The sequence below is a fragment of the Colobus angolensis genome, unplaced genomic scaffold (genome assembly GCF_000951035.1).
Source record: "Colobus angolensis palliatus isolate OR3802 unplaced genomic scaffold, Cang.pa_1.0 Scaffold30, whole genome shotgun sequence".
Lineage (NCBI taxonomy): Eukaryota > Metazoa > Chordata > Mammalia > Primates > Cercopithecidae > Colobus > Colobus angolensis.
Window position 1 is genome coordinate 6927973 of NW_012116266.1, and position 18136 is coordinate 6946108.

At 44.9% G+C, this 18136-nt stretch overlaps 1 protein-coding gene and 1 long non-coding RNA gene across 2 annotated transcripts in view; one reads left to right on the forward strand and one right to left on the reverse strand.

Annotated features, from left to right (window-relative positions):
- KIAA2012 (KIAA2012 ortholog) overlaps window positions 1–18136 on the reverse strand; it is a 130047-nt gene that overhangs the window by 72290 nt on the left and 39621 nt on the right. Inside the window, 3 exon segments of the mRNA XM_011950003.1 lie at window positions 9443–9553; window positions 13344–13520; window positions 16902–17168. Of these exon segments, the coding sequence (XP_011805393.1) occupies window positions 9443–9553; window positions 13344–13520; window positions 16902–17168 (555 nt within the window).
- Window positions 5831–9266, forward strand: LOC105517397. The gene is made up of 2 exons (XR_001002660.1): window positions 5831–7944; window positions 8305–9266. It is a non-coding gene; the product is annotated as an uncharacterized LOC105517397 (long non-coding RNA).

The window sequence follows — 18136 nt, forward strand, 5'->3', positions numbered from 1 at the left end:
GCCCGGCCCGAAATAACCTTCTTAACTGAAAGTAAAAACAGAATAAAGATAATTTAGGCTGGGCGCGGTGGCTTACACCTGTAATCCCAGCACTTTGGGAGGCCGAGGCAGGTGGATCACTTGAGGTTAGGAGTTTGAGACCAGCCTGACCAACACAGTGAAACCCCATCTTTACTAAAAATACAACAAATTTAGCCGGGCGTGGTGGTGCACCTACTTGTGCACCACGTGGTGGTATCCCAGCTACTTGGGAGGCTGAGGCAGGAGAATCGCTTGAACCCGGGAAGCAGAGGGTGCAGTGAGCCGAGATCACACCACCATACTCCGGCCTGGGCAACAAGAATGAAACTCAGTCTCAAAAAAAAAAAAAAAAGCAAATTTGAGTAGAAGATTGGAGATGAGCACTGTAGCCAATTTTATAAAGAGGATCTACAAACAGGCTTGTCATGGGCGGCCCGGATCTCAGAGTGCTGGTTGAGATGCTCTTGTGCAGTCAGCGGCCCTGGGGAGCATGCCTTTTAGGCATGGCTGCTCACTGCCTTCCACCCAGGCCCTCACCCAGTGCTGTCCGGCTGATTTTGCAGTAGCCTGAGCCCTCTGCCTTTTCTCTTGTCTGTTCCTTCATGCTAGCTCACGCGTTGGGTTGCATGACATCCCTCCTCAAACATCTGATTCCTTGTTGCCTAAACAGCAGCATTTCAGTTCTCTCCTGGCACACAAGGCTTTCCCTGGTCTGGCCCTGGTCTGCCTTTCAGGCCCAGCTTCTCCTCACCCCCACATGAAACCCCCCCACAGTCCACTCACACCGTGCTGCTCCTCATTATCCATGTGTTCTCTACGTTCCTCTTTGTCCTTGTTCATGCTAGTGTCTCGGCTGGCGGGCCCTCCCCTTCTCTATCTACTTCTTGTTTCTCAAAGGTCAGTGCAAATGGAGCTTCCTCTGTAAAAAGCCCTTCTCACCTTCCTAGGCTGCAATTAATGGGCCCTTCCTGGAATACCCCTGGATTGTGCTCTTAGGCCTCTGCAATGGCACTTATTTCATTCTGCCTTATGGTACAGTTATTGGCTTGTGAATCTGTTCTCCACGTGGACTGTGAGGTCCTTGAGGGCAGTGACTGCAGTGCCTGGGGTGTAGCCTTGGTATGTGGAGTGAGGACAGACAGGCCTGGGAATGAAGCCCAGCTCTGCCTTTAACCAGGTAAGTGAGCTCCCTGTGTTTCAATCTCTTTACGTATGATATGTGAATGAAAATACTCACTTCCTAGGATCATTGGGATAAGGGAACAAGATGACATGCACAGCAAGGTGCCTGAGGGTGTTTGCTCTCAATATTAACATCCTTCCATGTCCCTTGCATATGGGAGGCATTTGGTACATTGTATCAAATGAATCAAACACACACGTAATGGGCCTTCTTTGAGGTTCAATGATATTTCGTATTGGAATTTTACTTAATACTTTATAAGATGGAGAGCAAGTGTGATCTGATTTGATTTTCACAAAGCAATGTGAAGTATGTTGGCAGATATTATAGTTGCATTCTGTTAAGGCACAAGGTAAGCTGCTATAAGACAAGAGACCCGAAAAGATAAACATTTATTCCTTTTGCACATACACATCCAGAGGTAGGCAGACAGGCTATTAAGGGTGGCTCTGCTCCATAAAGTTACCTGAACACCCTGGTTCCTAATATCTTAGTACTCATCATCCCATACAGAATTGTTCTCTTCTACATGGTTGAAGCTATTATCACAACCAAGTCCAAGGAGAAGGAGAAGGGGAAGGGCAGTTTCCTTTTAAGGAAATGACCTGGATGTGCATGTGTTACTTCCATTCACTTCCCATTGGTCAAACCTTGGTCACGTGGCCATACCTAGCTGTAAGTGAGTCTGGGAAGCATAATCTCTCTGTAGGCAGCCATGTGTTCAGCTAAAATCCAGGGTGGGGGGATCTATTATTAGAATTTAGCTGAACACATTCTTCCACTATTCCTTTTGTAAATATTATTCAGTCAATATTATGAGAAATATTCTGGGAATACAAGATGTGTTCTCTGGGATATTCAGAGGTAGATGAGGGGGATCTACTCACAGGAATTTTCAATCTAGGAGGGGAAATAAGAAAAATAGTAAAAAGGATAAAAGATGTGAGGGAGTGCTTGGTAAGAGGCCCAGGTGGTAAGAATGAGTGGAACGTTAGGAAATAGCAATAGTTGTGGCTGAAGTGGTCAGGTAAGGCATCACAGTAGAGAGGGAACTTCGACTGGTCCTTGAAGCTTGAATACCTGGATAAGAGGGACTAGAGTCTGTGTGATGCAATGGGAAAAGCTCTGGCCTCACTGGATGAAGGAAGATCTGGGCTTGAGCCTTGGATTTGCCATATAAAAGCTGTGTGGCTTTGAGCAAATCATACCTCTTTGGGCATCAGTTTCCTTATCCATAAAATCAGAGGTTTTCTTTTCTCTTTTTGAGACAAAGTCTCACTCTATTGCCTAGGCTGGTGTGCAGTGGTGCAGCCATGGCTTACGGCAGCCTTGACCTCCCAGGCTCAAGCAATCCTCCCACCTCAGCCCCTGGAGTAGCTGGGACCACAGGTGTGCACACCAGGCCCAGCTAATTTTTAAAATTTTTTGCAGAGACGGGATCTCACTATGTTGCTCAGTGTATTAGTCCGTTTTCATGCTGTTGACAAAGATATACCCCAAACTAGGCAATTTACGAAAGAAAGAGGTTTAATTGGACTCACAGTTTCATGTGGCTGGGGAGACCTCACAATCATGGCAGAAGGCAAGGAGGAGCAAGTCACATCTTACATGGACGGCGGCAGGCAAAGAGAGCTTGTGCAGGGAAGCTCCCCATTTTAAACCATCAGATCTTGTGAGACTCAGTCACTATCAGGAGAACAGCACAGGAAAGACCCGCTCCCATAATTCAATCACCTCCCACTGGGTTCCTCCCATGACACATGGGAATTGTGGGAGTTACAATTCAAGATGAAATGTGGGTGGGGACACAGCTAAACGATATCACTCAGATTAATCTTGAACTCCTGGGCTCACATGATCCTCCTACCTCAGCCCCCCAAAGTGCTGGGATTATAGGCATGAGCCACCGTGCCTGGCCCAGCAGGTTTTGTAATTGTCGCATAGCTCTAGTGGCCCTGCATAGTCCCCCACCCCCACTCCTAGAACCATCTTAGGAGGGGAAGAGTTAGTTGGGCTGCAGAGAAGTTGGGAGGGACATAATTAGACCATCTCCACTTCAACCAGGTAGTTCTGCTTTTATCTGTTTTATTTACTAGTATCCTCAGAAAGTCTGATTAAATGATTCCTTTGCTTAAATACTGATGAAGGTGATGCCTAAGTTCCCTCCTGACTCTAGGGTTCCCTGAAACAGAACAAATGCAAGGGAGGTAGAATTCATAGCTTCACAGCTTCTGTAAAGAGTGACATAAGTACCATCATCTTAAAAAAAAAAGAAATTATATATTCTTCAGTACTTTATATTGATTTTTTCTTCAAAAAATGAATAGCTAGTGGATTCAAAGCAAGCTATTATTCTTTTTTTTTCCTTTTTTTTTTTTTTTTTTCCTGAGACGGAGTCTCACTCTGTTGCACAGGCTGGAGTGCAATGGCACCATCTCAGCTCACTGCAATTTCTGCCTCTCAGGTTCAATTCTCCTGCCTCAGCCTCCTGAGTAGCTGGGATTACAGGCACCTGCCATCATGCCCAGCTAATTTTTGTCTTTTTAGTAGAGTCAGGGTTTCACCATGTTGACTAGGCTGGTCTCAAAACTCCTGACCTCAGGTGATCTATCCTCCTCAGCCTCCCAAAGTGGATTACAGGCATGAGCCACTGTGCCTGGCTGCAAGCTATTATTCTTGATATATTTCTTCTTCAGAAGCCATAAAGTGGTGATGATGCCATCTTTTCAGCTACCTATGAGGTAGGGAAGTCTTTGTGTTTCTAGGAATCACAAGAGGTTTTTGTCAAAGGAAATAAAGGAGAGTCCCTACTGTGTTTTAGCAGCTCTCTACTGGTGGCTATCAGGACACCTTCCAGAGTGGGCTGTGAGGCCTTGCTGGTCTCACTACAGTGAGGGAAAGAACCCTGCTTCCTTCTGAAGGCTGGAACAAGCACAGCTATCACAGCCTGCCCTTCTACACCCACTCAACACTGTGGTACATGTGATAGACCTAACTTAGCCCCATGCCAAGCCTGATGGGAATCTCCTGTAATTTTTGTAAGGAGAGCTTTTTAGTCAGGGTTCAGCCCAGAACAGAAACTGCCCAGATATTTTAAAGAAGAAACAGAGTTACTATAGAGTAACTGCCTCTTATACTCAGTCTTCATGAGTTCAGTGTCCAGAGTTTTGATGCTTCTGCCTCACTTCTGCCCTCCAAATCTCATGCAAGCACATCTAATTGGCAGAACACAATTTGCATCCAGCCCCCTAGCTGCAGAGGTTATCTGGGAAATGTAGTTTTTAGCCTTCTAGCCTCTGTAGTACAAGAAGGCCCACTGGAAGGAAATGCTGGGTGCCCAGAGACCATATCCAGCCACATTTTCCCTTATTCAAACATTTGACCTGAGATCACTAGTACTGGTAACATCTGCCAACATTATTTCTCATGAGGGTTGTGAAAAACACTGAAAAGGCATAAGGGACAATGTACCCTATAACCACGTGGGGCCCCTGTCTTCCTGTATTTCTTCCTATCCAGAGATGGATGGATTGTGGACCCTATGATTCAGAATTGATGTTTAGAGAATAAAAACAATAATAGTCACAAATGATTGAATAACTGAAATCCTGTTTCAGGATTTAGACAGAAGAACTGCTCCACTGAGAGAATCTCCTTGGGGAAAGGGGCATATTTAGAAACATGCCATGTTAGAAGAACCTTAGAAATCATCAGTTTAGCATTTTACAAAGTTTGCCAAAAACTTTTTAGATCGACATGATGCTTTACCAAAAACAAAGGCATTCAGTGATCAAATAAATTTGGGAAACAGTGCATATCCCTATCCTGAAGAACCAAGGTGCACATCAGCGTATTGGAGGCTCTAGGAAGTCCTGCGGTAAGGGATCTGCTTAACTTTGGTCCACTGGTTTCCAAATGTATCTGGCCCTAGAACCTTTCTTTTTTATACAATGCCTGTTAACCTTCTGAGGAAATGGAGTTCGATGGGACATGTGCTGTGAGGACTGAATCTGATACCAACTCCTCTTTTTCCATATGAGGAAGCTGAGGTCCAAGGCAATGAAGTTATTTGCCTGTGATCACAGAAATCCTGGGCAGTACAGGTGGGAATAAAACCAGAGTTTTTTCTTCTTCCTCATATGGCCTTATCGAAATTAATTCTCCTCCCTTACATCTCTCGGCATCATCAATAAGGTAACAGCTACTAACAGATGGGCTACTTAAGGAAAATCATAATTTAAACAGTACCCCACCAACATGGAAGGATTCTTTTACTCACGGGGTCCCACAACCAACTTATCACAAAGGAAAAATGGAGAGAACAGAGAAAGTCAATCACTTAGCCTGTGTTTACCCCTAAATGATCAGTGTTTTGAGACCAGCTGGGATATTCTTAGAATCACCTTTCTGTCAACCAAATCACAGACCATCACAAAATGACACCAAGAATACTAGTTATCTAGAATACTAGTTATCTATTACTGCAAAACAAATGATCCTGAAACCTAAAACAATAAACCTTTGTTATGTCTCAGTTTCTGTGGGAATCTTGGAGTGGCTTAGGTGTGTGGTTCTGGGGCAGCCTTTCATGAGATCACAGACACAATGTCAGCCAGGGATGCAGTCATCTGAAGACTTGACTGGGGCTGGAGAATCTCCTCTCAAGGCACCTCCCACACAAGCCTGGGAAGTTCATTCTGGCTGTTGGCAGGGGGCTGCTGTTCCTTGCCACGTGGACTGCTTGCCATAGGCTGCTTGAATGGCTTCATCACAGACATGGTGGTTGGCTTTCCCCAGAGTGAGTAATCCAAGATAGAGCGAGCAAGGAGGAAGCCTTGGTGCCTTTTAGGACCCCAGTCTCAGAAGTCACATACCATCAATTCTGCCATAGTCTATCTTTATTTAGAAGTGAGCCGTCATATCCCACTCACACTCAAGGGGAGAAGAGTTAGTTTTTCCCTTTTGAAGGGGGATGTGTCAAATAATTTGTGGATGTATTTTAAAACCACCATACTATGAAAGAGTTGCAAGGGGGAAGGATACTAATTAAATGACAAACAACAACAACAACAACAAACAAACAATCAAGAAAGGCTGGGTGCAGTGGCTCATGCCTGTATCCCAGCACTTTGAGAGACCTAGGTGGGAGGATTGCTTGAGTCTAGGAGTTTGAGACTAGCCTGGGCAACATAGGGAGACCCCGTCTCAAAAAAGAAAAAGTCGGGCATAGTGGCTCGTGCCTGTAGCCCCAGCTATTTGGAGGCTGAGGTGGGAGGATAGCTTGAACCCAGGAGTTTGAGACTGCAGTGAGCCATGATTGCACCACTGTACTCTAGCCTGTGTGACAGAGCAAGACCCTGTCTAAAAATATAAAAAACACCCAAAAAATATTTTCTGAGGGTAAAAATCCATTTAGAACAAGAACAAATACTAAACAGAAACTCTGAAAGAGACCAGGAATTTAAATTTACATGGGACTTGATGCCCAACCTGAATCACTGGCATAAACATCCTTGAACTTCTTTGTAAAACAAACTTTTGAATAAAAGAACTTCTGAGAGAAAACTTCTATTGCTGGCACTGTGACTAGGGAAGTACATGAAGGATTTGAATCAAAGATAAGCAATTCGGAGGGCATATCCAATGGTTTGACTTGTATCCTTCCAAGTTAACTTTTCCTTTCTCAAGACTTTCAATTTTCTAAATGTTGCAATATCCCAATATGACCAAAAGGGTCAAATTCCAGCTCTAGTCTTCACATCTTTTTTTTTTTTCTTCTTCTGAAGGTTTATATTCATTTCCCTATGCTGTCTGAAAGCAAGATATCATTATCTAATTGCCTAAGAATTTATTTCCAAATAGTTGTTGACAGAGGCTGGAAGTCTCAGAAAGATCAGACGGATCATATTCCTTCCTTTACTCAAGAGTTTTTTTTAAATTAAAAAAAAAAAAGACCAACAACAACTATGATCCCTAAAGAACTTTCCTTTGTGGCACCTGGGGTATTCAGTCAATCAACATGCTTTTCTTGGACGTATGATGGAGATGAGACGTTCTCTAGGACTCGTATATTGGGAGCTAAACAGAAAACAGATGCAGATAAATACAATAATCACAAAAGCGGGATTGAGAAAGAGAGGAATGGGGCTGAGGCTACATCTAGGCAGTTGTGTGCAATGAGGTGGATTTATTAAGGAAAATGTTCCAGAAAAGATGAACTTAAAGCTATTCTAAATATTTGGGGGCAACCTGAGCAAAAGTTTGGAGAGAAAAGAATGAAGACTGAATTTTTAGGCCATCAAAAAGGTGAGCAAGGGGTGGGCTGGAATATAGTAGATGAGGCTGGAAGGGGAGGGTGGAGACAGTGATTAAGATGGTTTTGAACAAACTGATCTGCACAGAGTTTGGCGTGGTTGGAGCAATTATAGGTTGGTGCAAAAGTAATTGAGGTTTTTGCAATTAAAAGTAGTGGCAAAACTGCGATTACTTTTGCACCAACCTAATATTTTGTGAGAGGAAAAAGTTTTTTCAGTATACTGTCTCCCAAACCAAACCAAACCAAAAAAAAAAAAAAAAAACAAACCAAAAACATCTTTGCTCATTAATACATACTCTTAGAAAGTCAGACCCTTATAAGGAAGATGTGGGTTTAAGATCTTTCACCCCCTTCTTGGGCAACATCCTGTCACCATCAAGACTGAAGGTCAACCAGCTGCCCATGGAGGAAAGGCTTGAGAAAGGTCAGTGGCTAACTGATTCATTCATTCATTCATTCATTCATTCATTCATTCATTCAATAAGCATGCAGTGAATGCCTTTAGGTTTGAGAGGCAAGTAGGATTAAATATACCGTCTGTGGGACTGGGACAAGATGGCAAGCAAGTCTTCATTTATTGGCATAAGTTTCATCTTTCTCTTTCTCCGTGTCATGGAAATTATTGAAATATTTTTCAAAAAATTTCAGTAAACATTTATTGTGATCCTTCTATGTATATGTCAGGGACTATGCTAGGTGCCAAGAATACTGAAATGGCTGAAGCATCATATTGACATTGGTGACAATAAACTTACAGCCTAAGTATTTCCTTTTCTGTTTCTAGCTTTCGCTGTGCCAAAAGGGGGAACTATTTCTCCTGGAACAGAGCGGACAAATGTGCAGCAGGTGAACAGAATCATATTTGCTTTCCAGCTGCTGCACCAGCTGTGTCATGCTGACAGCAGCCTCCACCTGTCTAACTCCTGCTTCCACCAATTCAGAACCAAGATATTTTTGTACTCATATCCTGGTATAAACCAACTGCTGATGGAAGTTCTTTGATGCTGAATTGGAATCAAATACATTCTACTTTCTGGAAATCCATATACTAGGTGGCTGCTTCAATAGTGGCGGACACAGATGTAAAATGCAGCAATGGTCAAGGAATTTCTCAGAGGAGGAATCAATCCTCTCATTTTGGTGGAGGAACCTTGGATACAGGGAGGATGATGGACTGACTCAAAGTCATCTGGCAACTTAGAGGCGAGGCCAGAGCTCCTCAAATCTCCTAGCTCTGAATCCGTGCTCTTTTTATTGAGCCAGTCATGACATAACCCCCCAAATGAGTGCAGCTTTTAATCTGCCACATCAAGGGGCCTGCTGGCTGCAGACTCATGCATACACATCACGGTGGTTTCTGGGTGGTTGATGCTCATCACCCTCTGAATTCATTTCTTTTTTCCTTTGCAACATGGCTATTGCCCAGAGGCAGCATCTCTTTTCTAAAAAGTGAACATGCCAGAAGGGTTTTTGGAAACTGCCTTGCTATCTGTCAGGAGCCAGATGATTCACAGGGATGAACCAATGCTCATAACAAGGATACCTGACTGGATTACCAATTAGCCGCCTCCACCTCTGCAGGGTGGTTGGAAAGAAGAGAAAAGGCAGTGTTTAGTTTGGGCAAATACCAAAAGGACTTTATCATTCTCATCAAGGCATCAGCGTGGCCTATTAGACCTCTTCCAAGCCATTCCACTGGAACTTCTCTCTCCAAATGCTCCAGCAAGAGTAAACTTGTTATGCAAACATTGGATCATTGTGTCTGAGCTACAGAAGCACCTCTGTGTCGGTGAAAGGGGAGAAACTGGCTGACTTGCATCTGTTTTTAATGATGTCTCTGCTGCTGGGAAAATTTGGAAGCTGCAGGTAACATCTTCCCCTTTGAAAAAAAAACCAGGCTGCCCTGGAATGTGTTAGCTTACCTTTACCCGATGGAAGCGCCTCGGTTTGGGTATGCCCTGGGAGGGACAGGCAGACTTTTTCTCCATCTGGACCCAGCAAGAAGTGTCCCAGTGTGGGGTCGCTGGAATCTTCTTGAAAATAAGCACAAACATGGGCAGTGTCAACACCATGTTGGTGAGGGACACAGACTGAACCTGGGCCATGTTCCTCTAGTCCCCCATGGGCACATACCCGTAGATGCACGTGGGCTCAGGTGCCCACCAGAGTATAGTGTGAGCCCTATTCCTGGGACTCAGCAAAGCGGGGCTATTGTTCAGGCTCTGCCTTATGGGGGTCAAGGTGGGATGAACAAGGAGGGGCTGCCACTCGCCTACATCATGCCTTCGGGAGAGCCTGGCTACCTCAGGGGCAGGGCTAAGCAAGCATGGGCACTCTGTGTGAAGGAAAGGGAGTCCCTTCCTTCAGCCATGTGCAGCCCAGCCCCTGGGAACAGGACTTCCTGCTTCCTGCCTCTGCTGTCCGCCTCCGTCAGATGTCCTGTGCAGTACTCAGCATACACAGCCATAACCTCTAGATGAAATACTGGGATGGCTTGGTGATGCCAGGGGCTCAGGTCAAGGAAAAGGATGCTATGCCTCCCTAGTTACTTAGAAAGATTGAAGGTATTTTTTATAACCTGACTGTAAAAGTAAAAAAGAAGTCATTTATTCCCCACTTGAATCTCAATGCTCAACCCAGAACACTCCTGGGACTAGATTGTGAGGTTTCCCCCATACCAAACAATTCTCCAGCAGATATCAACTGGTTGTCCTATAATTAAAATCAGTTTTGACACTCTCTACCTGGAGATGTTGTCAGATCCCACAGGGTAGGGCTCAGTCCACAAGATTGCCCCCCACTTCAGATGCCAATTGCAAGTCCCAGATTGTGACCTATACTTCTGACCGACCAGTTCTAAATTGGGCCTCCCACAATCCTCCCTCTCCTTGGGCTCAACAGTTTGGTAGGACAGCTCAGAACTCAGGGAAACACTTACTTACATTTTCTGGCTTATTTATAAAGGACATTAGAAAGGAATGTGAACAGCCAGATGAAGAGATGGGTGAGGATGTGCTAAGCTTCCGTGCCCTCCCTGGGCCTGCTGCCTTCCCACCTAGACACGCTCAGCAATGCTGAAGCTTATCAACTCGTGGTCAGCAGCTAAAAAAGAGCTTGATCTCCAGTGTCCCCTCCCCTTTCCTAGAGGTTGTGGCTGGAAACTCCAACCCTCTAATCCTCTTATCGCTTGGTCCTTCTGGTCGCTGGCCCCATCATGAGGCTACCTAGGGGCCTTACCCTATGTCACCTCATTAGCATAAACTCAGGTGTTTTCAAAGGGGCTCATTATGAATAACAAAAGATACTACTATCATTCAGAAAATTCCAAGAGTTTTAGCTTAGTAATAGAAACTAGGGACAAAGACCAAATTTATTCGTATTATGGACCTTGAGAGCTTGTTTGGAGGTTCTAGCAGGGGAGCACAGCTACTCGTATACCCTTGACCGAAGACCGGTCCTCCTCTAGCGGGGATGGTCGTCCTCTTCGAACGAGTGCGCAGCTTCGGGAGGGACACACATGGAGCGGTGAGGGAGGAAGGGGACACCCGCCTAGCCAGCCAGATCAGCCGAATCAACCCTGGCGATCAATGGGGTGACAGATGTCGCAGCCAGATCACCCTCACATCCAAATTTATTCACATTATACCATACTTACCTTCCCCAACTCCAAGACAAAGGGGCCAGGAGTCCAGCTACCTGGACTAGCAGGCCACCAGCTAGAGTGGATGCTAAGGAGCACGCACATACACATGCACACTTACAAACACACACTGACATATTCACTCTCACAGGGCATGCACACACACCCCCATACACATGAACAGTGACATACATGAGCATATGACACACATACATTCACAAGACTGAATATATAGATATGTACGTGCATATGCAGCCATGCCTATATAGATGTGCACAATGACATGCATGCACACAAGCACACACATGTACTCACATGGGCATATAAGCACACATCCCACACACATTCACTTACACACATGCACACACCCAACACACACACTTGAGGCTTCAGGCTGCTCTCTTGTCTCAGTCCTGGTCTGGGCATTCTATTTTTTTTTTTTTTTTTTTGAGACAGAGTCTTGCTCTGTTGCCCAGGCTGGAGTGCAATAGTGCTATCTCCGCTCACTGCAACCTCTGCCTCCTAGGTTCAAGTGATTCTCCTGCCTCAGCCTCCTGAGTAGCTGGAATCACAGATGTGCACCACCATGCCTGGCTAATTTTTTTTTGTATAAAAATACAAAATATCTCTACTAAAAAGTAGAGATAGAGTTTCACCTTGTTACACAAGCTGGTCTCGAACTCCTGACCTTGTGATCCACCCACCTCGGCCTCCCAAATTGCTGGTATTATAGGCATGATCCACAGCACCTGGCCACTGGCATTTTATTCTAATCAGATTCTCCCTTTATAAGGATGTCTAAAGTAAGTATGAGTATCCATTTGCTGTGATTTGTCCCAGGCCATGCAACTTCCTAGGAAGGCCCCAGGTGGGGACATAACAGTACACCAAGTTTGGTTCATTTGCATCAGAATTAAAGGAGCATTGCTGCCACACAAGTATAAAGGGAGAGGTTTGTGAAAGAGAGGTTCCAACCCTGGAATGGTTTCTAGGTGAAAACAGTGTCTCTAGGAGTAGAGAGAGTGTTGCGGGGAAGGAAGGGATTTAATTTTGACCATCTCAGCCTGAAACAGAAGCTGCAAACACAGAATGGAACTATTAATCTGTGGATTTAATTTATGCTTAAAGAATTCAATTATATACACTCTGGGGAGAGAATGAGAGGGGGGTGTGCTGGGCAGGGGGAGAGAGAGAGAGAGCAAGCGAGACTGATTTAAATACTGAGGCATTCTGTCCCTGAGTGAGCATGAAATGAAAGATGTGAAATCTGTTGCCTCCATGATGGCTCTCTGTTCCCATATGCCTCTCAAAGTGTGAGTTTCTCGCAGCCCTGAGTGTGATTCTGCTGTTAACAGAGGTACCTCTTTCTTTATACAATCTGTTCCCCAAACACATGTCATCTCCTTCATCTGGTGCTCAAACTGAGAAAGCAGTCCAAACCTTCAATGAAGGAGAAACAGCTGCCTGGACCACACGTTCCTGAAAATGGTCTGTCAGTCTCCAGCATGGCACCTTCCCAGGGATTTTCCAGGGTAACTTGGACTCTAGGCAATTTTTGCTCTATGAGTTACCTTTAGATGGAAGCCCCGGAGGAGCTGCTCTTGCACTGTCCTTGCATTATTGCTCTGTATAAGCATCTTAGTCCCCTCCTTGACTATTAGCTCCTTAAGAATAAGTACTTTAAGTAAGGCTAAAATCTAGAGGGAATGGCCTTGCCCTGCCTCACCCTTCCCTAGGAATCAGGGTCCTTTCCTCTCTGTGAACAGGCTCTGCCCTGGGCTGGAGTTGACTTCTGTCTGGGGACTCTTCTGTTGGCAGGCTCATCGGGCTCTTGCCTCGGGGCAAAGGTTATGGCTCAGTTTGGAGTGTGCCTGGTAAATCCAGTAGTGTGTCTCCCCCAGGAGCGCAGGGAGCTGTGTCATCAAATGCTGCTGCCAGGAGTGAGGAAAGCACAAAACAGCGTGGCAGTGCATGTCAGTGCAGCAAACCCTTAAAACATGTACTGACCCTTTAGGAATATGCATGGGGAACATTAATCCCACTGACATCATCAGAAACAGTGTCAATTACCCCTTTTCAATGGAGTGCCTTTCAGAAAACTTATATCACAGCAGCCACACGGCCCTGGAAATGAGCCACACACCAGCCAGTGGGGGGCATCTATGCACCCTGGGAATGGTTACCTTGAGCTGCTGGCAGTGCCCTCCTGGGCGCTGTCATGTGCGGGAGACATGGGGGGCTGCTGCGGCCTGATGTCCTAGGGCTATCCAGGCCCTTCTGGCTCTTGGGACTTTTTTCCCCTTTAATCAGGGGTAGAAGATCCAATGGTGGGGCCACATCATGGGGCGGGGCATCATCATCTTTTAAAACAAAAGGGGAAAAAGCCTGTGTGAGAAACCAGAATCAGCAGGAAGGAGAAGGAAGCTCTCTTCTAACGTGGTTAAAGGACCTCTGTGTGAAGACTGCTATGAAGAACGGGTAATTATAGTGTGGCTAGAAGGGAGAAACTGTCCTGGTGTTAGAATGGTTTATTCTACTCATTCTCAGGTTTGTCCCTCTTTTCCAGCCCTGCTAAGCAGCAGGGACCTGATATCTCCCATGGCCAAAATGACATGAATCTTGACTAGAATCATGGCTGTTCATTTGGAAAATTGCCAAGAACTGGGAGGAACTGAGTGGTGGTTGTTTTTATTCTCATCTTATGGATGAAATCCTGAGATGGAAGGAGGATTGGAGAGGGTGCAAACTCCTTTCACCCTCAGTCCCAAGGCTCTGACTACAGAGATCCCAGCTTTAGGGCTGATGAGATTTTTGGATACAGATTTCTGACCACAAAATAGTTTTGCTAGGCAGAGTCAATGATCGCATTCCTTCCTCAGGGTTAAATAAAAAGTGCTACCTTCCAGATGGAAGTCAAAGGGCATCAGCATTGACGGTGGCATTCCATAGGGCATACCCTACCCTCTGCCTCCGTTTTCTCATCTCAACACCAACAGGGCCTGCTCTAGGAAGCAGGAAACACAGGAACCCAAGTGACTGAGGCCTTGGCTTCGCCTCTTTCAGAGCAAGTGGTCTTTATTTCACATTTAAAACAATAGTTGCTATTAATATTTGGGTTTAAAAATTGGCTTCATGTGGTCTCAAATTATCACAGACTACTAATTCATTAAAAAGAGGCAAAGTGTCTTTACAATGGAAAAATGGGGCAGACATCACCTTTAACCAAATAATGAAATTTAACATCACCTGCAATGGAATAAACTGACATTTTGCATCCCTTGATATGATGGGCCGAGAAGGACACAACGTCACCTCTGTGATATTCCTGCCAAAAAGGTTTGATCTGAATCTCATTTTGAGGAAATAGAAAAATCCAAATTGAAGGTAATTCTGCAAAGCAACTCGCCTGTCTTCTTAAAAAATGTCAATGTCATGAAAAACAAGACTGGGGGACTCTTCTCAATGAAAAGATTCTATCGAGTGGGACCGCTAAATGTAATGCATGATCCTGAGTTGAATTCTAGGTTGAAAAAAAGCTATAATAAAGGAACATTATTAGTATAAATAGAGAAATGTGACTATGAATTAGAAATTAGAAAGTACTGTTATACCACTGTTTGCTTTCTTGAGTGTGGTAATTGTATGTGGCTAGGAGGGAGAATATTCCTGGACTTAGGAGATATGTGCTGATAATGGATAAACGGTACAATGTCTGCAACTTACTCTCAGGTGGTTAAGCAATAAAATAAAAAATATGTATATGTGTGGATGCATGTGCCGCCTCAGTGGCAATGGAGCAGTCCCACTCAGCATCAACATGCCCATGCAGCAGGGACCTCTGTGTGACGACTGCCACGATGAACTGCCTCTTTGTTGTTGTTGTTGTTGTTGTTGTTTTTTAGACAGAGCCTCTCTCTGTCACCCAGGCTGGAGTTCAGTGGCATGATCTTGGCTCACTGCAACCTCCATCTCCTGGATTCAAACAATTCTTGTGCCTCAGCCTCCAGAGTAGCTGGGATTACAGGTGTGTGCCACTATACCCAGTTACTTTTTGTATTTTTAGTTGAGATGGGGTTTCATCATGTTGGTCAGGCTGGTCTCGAACTCCTGACCTCTAGTGATCTGCCACCTTGGCCTTCTGAAGTGCTGGGATTACAGGTGTGAGCCACTGCGCCCAGCCAGAACTGCCTCTTTAGGTCCCTTTCTTTCTGCATCTACTCCCAGGTTCAGTCGCATGCATAATTTATACCAAGGGGCATTTAAACCAGTTTCCTCCTGGCAGAGTAGCAGAGGAGGGACAAGTTCTGGTACTCAGTTCCTGGTGGACATGGCAGCTCAAAACAAGTATAGGGCAGTGCAAAATGAACACTATGGAAGATGAAATTCACTGGTGTCCTTTATCTCGTGGCTCCAGCTGTGCACCTCTCATTGTGGTCCATAAGCAGAAAGGTGCTTTTTTCTCTATTTGCAGGGTGATCCCTGCCCATATTTGGATTTTTTTAAAAAAGGAAACATTAAAGTCTTTAGGATCATTAACTCCCACTTAAGAGATAGACCAAATAAGCCTCTGCCTCAAGAATCAAAGGACATTCTCTAAATGTTTTGAGGACGTCCTGATCTAGGTTCATTGTTTGGTTTATTCTTTTATTCTTTTTTATTTTTTTGGTATTAGTTAGAAAAGTCAGTATGTTGGGCTTATTCTGAAAGGGAATGTAGTATAATGAGTAAGAATGTGGATTCTGGCACTGGAAGCCCTGAGCTCCAATCCTAGTGAGGCCACTTATAGTTATGTGACCTCAAACATACTACTTATCTCTCAGGGCTTCTGTTTTCTGGTCTGTAAAAGGAGGAGAGGATTGCTGTGAGGAGTACCTGAGAGAATACATGTTAAAAACTAAGAACAGTGCCTGGCACAGAGGAAGAACTCCAAACACATTAATGTGCATCTTCCTATTTCTGATACCAGCAGTCAGAGGTCACTTGACATCTGTGATACTGTCATCTTGCACATGCCTTTTGGAAAGGAGGCTCAGTTTTCTGAAAATGGGGAGCTTTCTAAATATGGCCTGTTACTTCCAACCTATCCAACACATAAACACAAACACTTAGATGCACCCATGTGTATATTTTCAAATGTCCACATGTCATGGAAATTGGAGTGAAGACTTTTATCAATATTATGGATTTTTTTTTTTTTTTTTCAGACAGGGTCTTGCTCTGTCACCCAGGCTGAAGTGCAGTGGCACAATCTCAGCTCCCTGCAACTTCTGCCTCCTGGGTTCAAGTGATTCTTGTGCCTCAGCCGCCTGAGTAGCGGGGATTACAGGTGTGCACCACCATGCCTGGCTAACTTTTTGTACTTTTGGTAGAGACGGGGTTTCGCCACATTGGCCAGGCTGGCAAACTCTTGATCTCACGTGATCCCCACCTCAGCCTCCCAAAATGCTGGGATTATAGGCATGAGCCACCACACCCCACTGATATTATGGACTTTTTAATGAATAAATATCTATTTATAAACAGATAAGAAATGAAATTTCATTGTTTAAAAATACAGGATAAACTGTCAGGCATGCAGCAAACTTTCAGGAAGTTTGATGCCTTTCTACATCTGCAACCAGAAACTAGTAGTGGGATGAGTTAGGGAGTAGGTAACTGGTGAACTGGACACTGTTAGTTTTAGTGCCGCACTTTGGTGAAGGCAGCTGCTGCCTGCACAAAGGCCATCTTCCAGTGGTTGCCAGTGAACTAATCTCCCTTCCAGCCTCCTTTTCCTTGGCTGTGGACCCTTGTGTGTCTTGCCTTGCTTCCCTTCAGAGTGAGGTTCCCGAGGGATGCTGGAGGGAGGGAGAAGCTACCTTGAGGTGAGAGTGTGTCCCTGCCCGCGTCCACTGGGAGATGCACCGTTAACTCCCGTGGCGTTTCTAAGGACACATGCTTTAGGGGAGGTTTCCACACAGGCCTGGCTTCTTCGCTTCTTTCTGGTTCCGACTTAGGGTGTGGAGCACCTAGAAGACAAAGAGGAGGCTGAGTTGTAGCAGAGGTCTGTTGTTTTTGCCTAATGTCTCTTCTTTTGGGGACCTATGCCTTCCTTGCTCACACCATGTGGTTTGATTGGAGCAGTGTCCATTTGCTGATTTCAGAGAGGGGCATGGAACTGAAGCCTGGCATGAGAGTACCTCATTGCCTTAGCCAGAGAGATTGGTTCTGAGGTGGGCACATGACCCTAGTCCGGTCAATCACGGGTGATTTCTGCGCTTTGCAAGAGCTTTTAAGAGGCATATCCTTTCTATAGAGGTTAACAGGAAGGAGATTGGCAGGGAATTGCAGGAAGATGTCTTTATCACCTTATGGTAAGAGCCTGCCTGAGAGGAAAGGCTAACAGAGTTGAGAGACAAGTACTGCGCACGTATTTTCCGAGGCCTGGATTCAGCTGCTCCTGCAGTTACCTGATTCTTGCATGAAAACCAATTCCTTCCTTCCTTTCTTCTTTCCTTTCATCCTCTCCCCTCCCTTCGCTTCCCTCTTTCCTTCCTCCTTCCTTCCCTGTCTCCCTCCCTCCCTTCCCTTCTTCCTTTCCTTCCTTCCTTTCTTCCCTTCCTTCATTTCTTCCCTTCCTTCCTTCTTTCCTTTTCCTTCTTTCCTCTCTCCCTTTCTTCCTTCCTTCTGTCTTTCGTTCCTTTTTCCCCTTTCCTTTCTTTTTGCTTAACACATTTTGAGTTAGGCTTCTGATGCTTTTAAAGGAGGGTCCTCATGACATGTAAATGAGGGAAGAACTCCATGAATTCACTTTCTTTGTACCCGATTCCTATGTTTCATTGTCAGTGTGTTGGCAAGCTTGGTGCATCTGGTTTTAAGAATCTGGTTCATGATGGCCTGGTGGTTTTCCTCACCTTCCTATCAGGGTCATCATGGAAAATAATCAGATCGAACCCAATCTTGTGAATAGTCTTATCTCTCTTTTTATTAAGTGTGT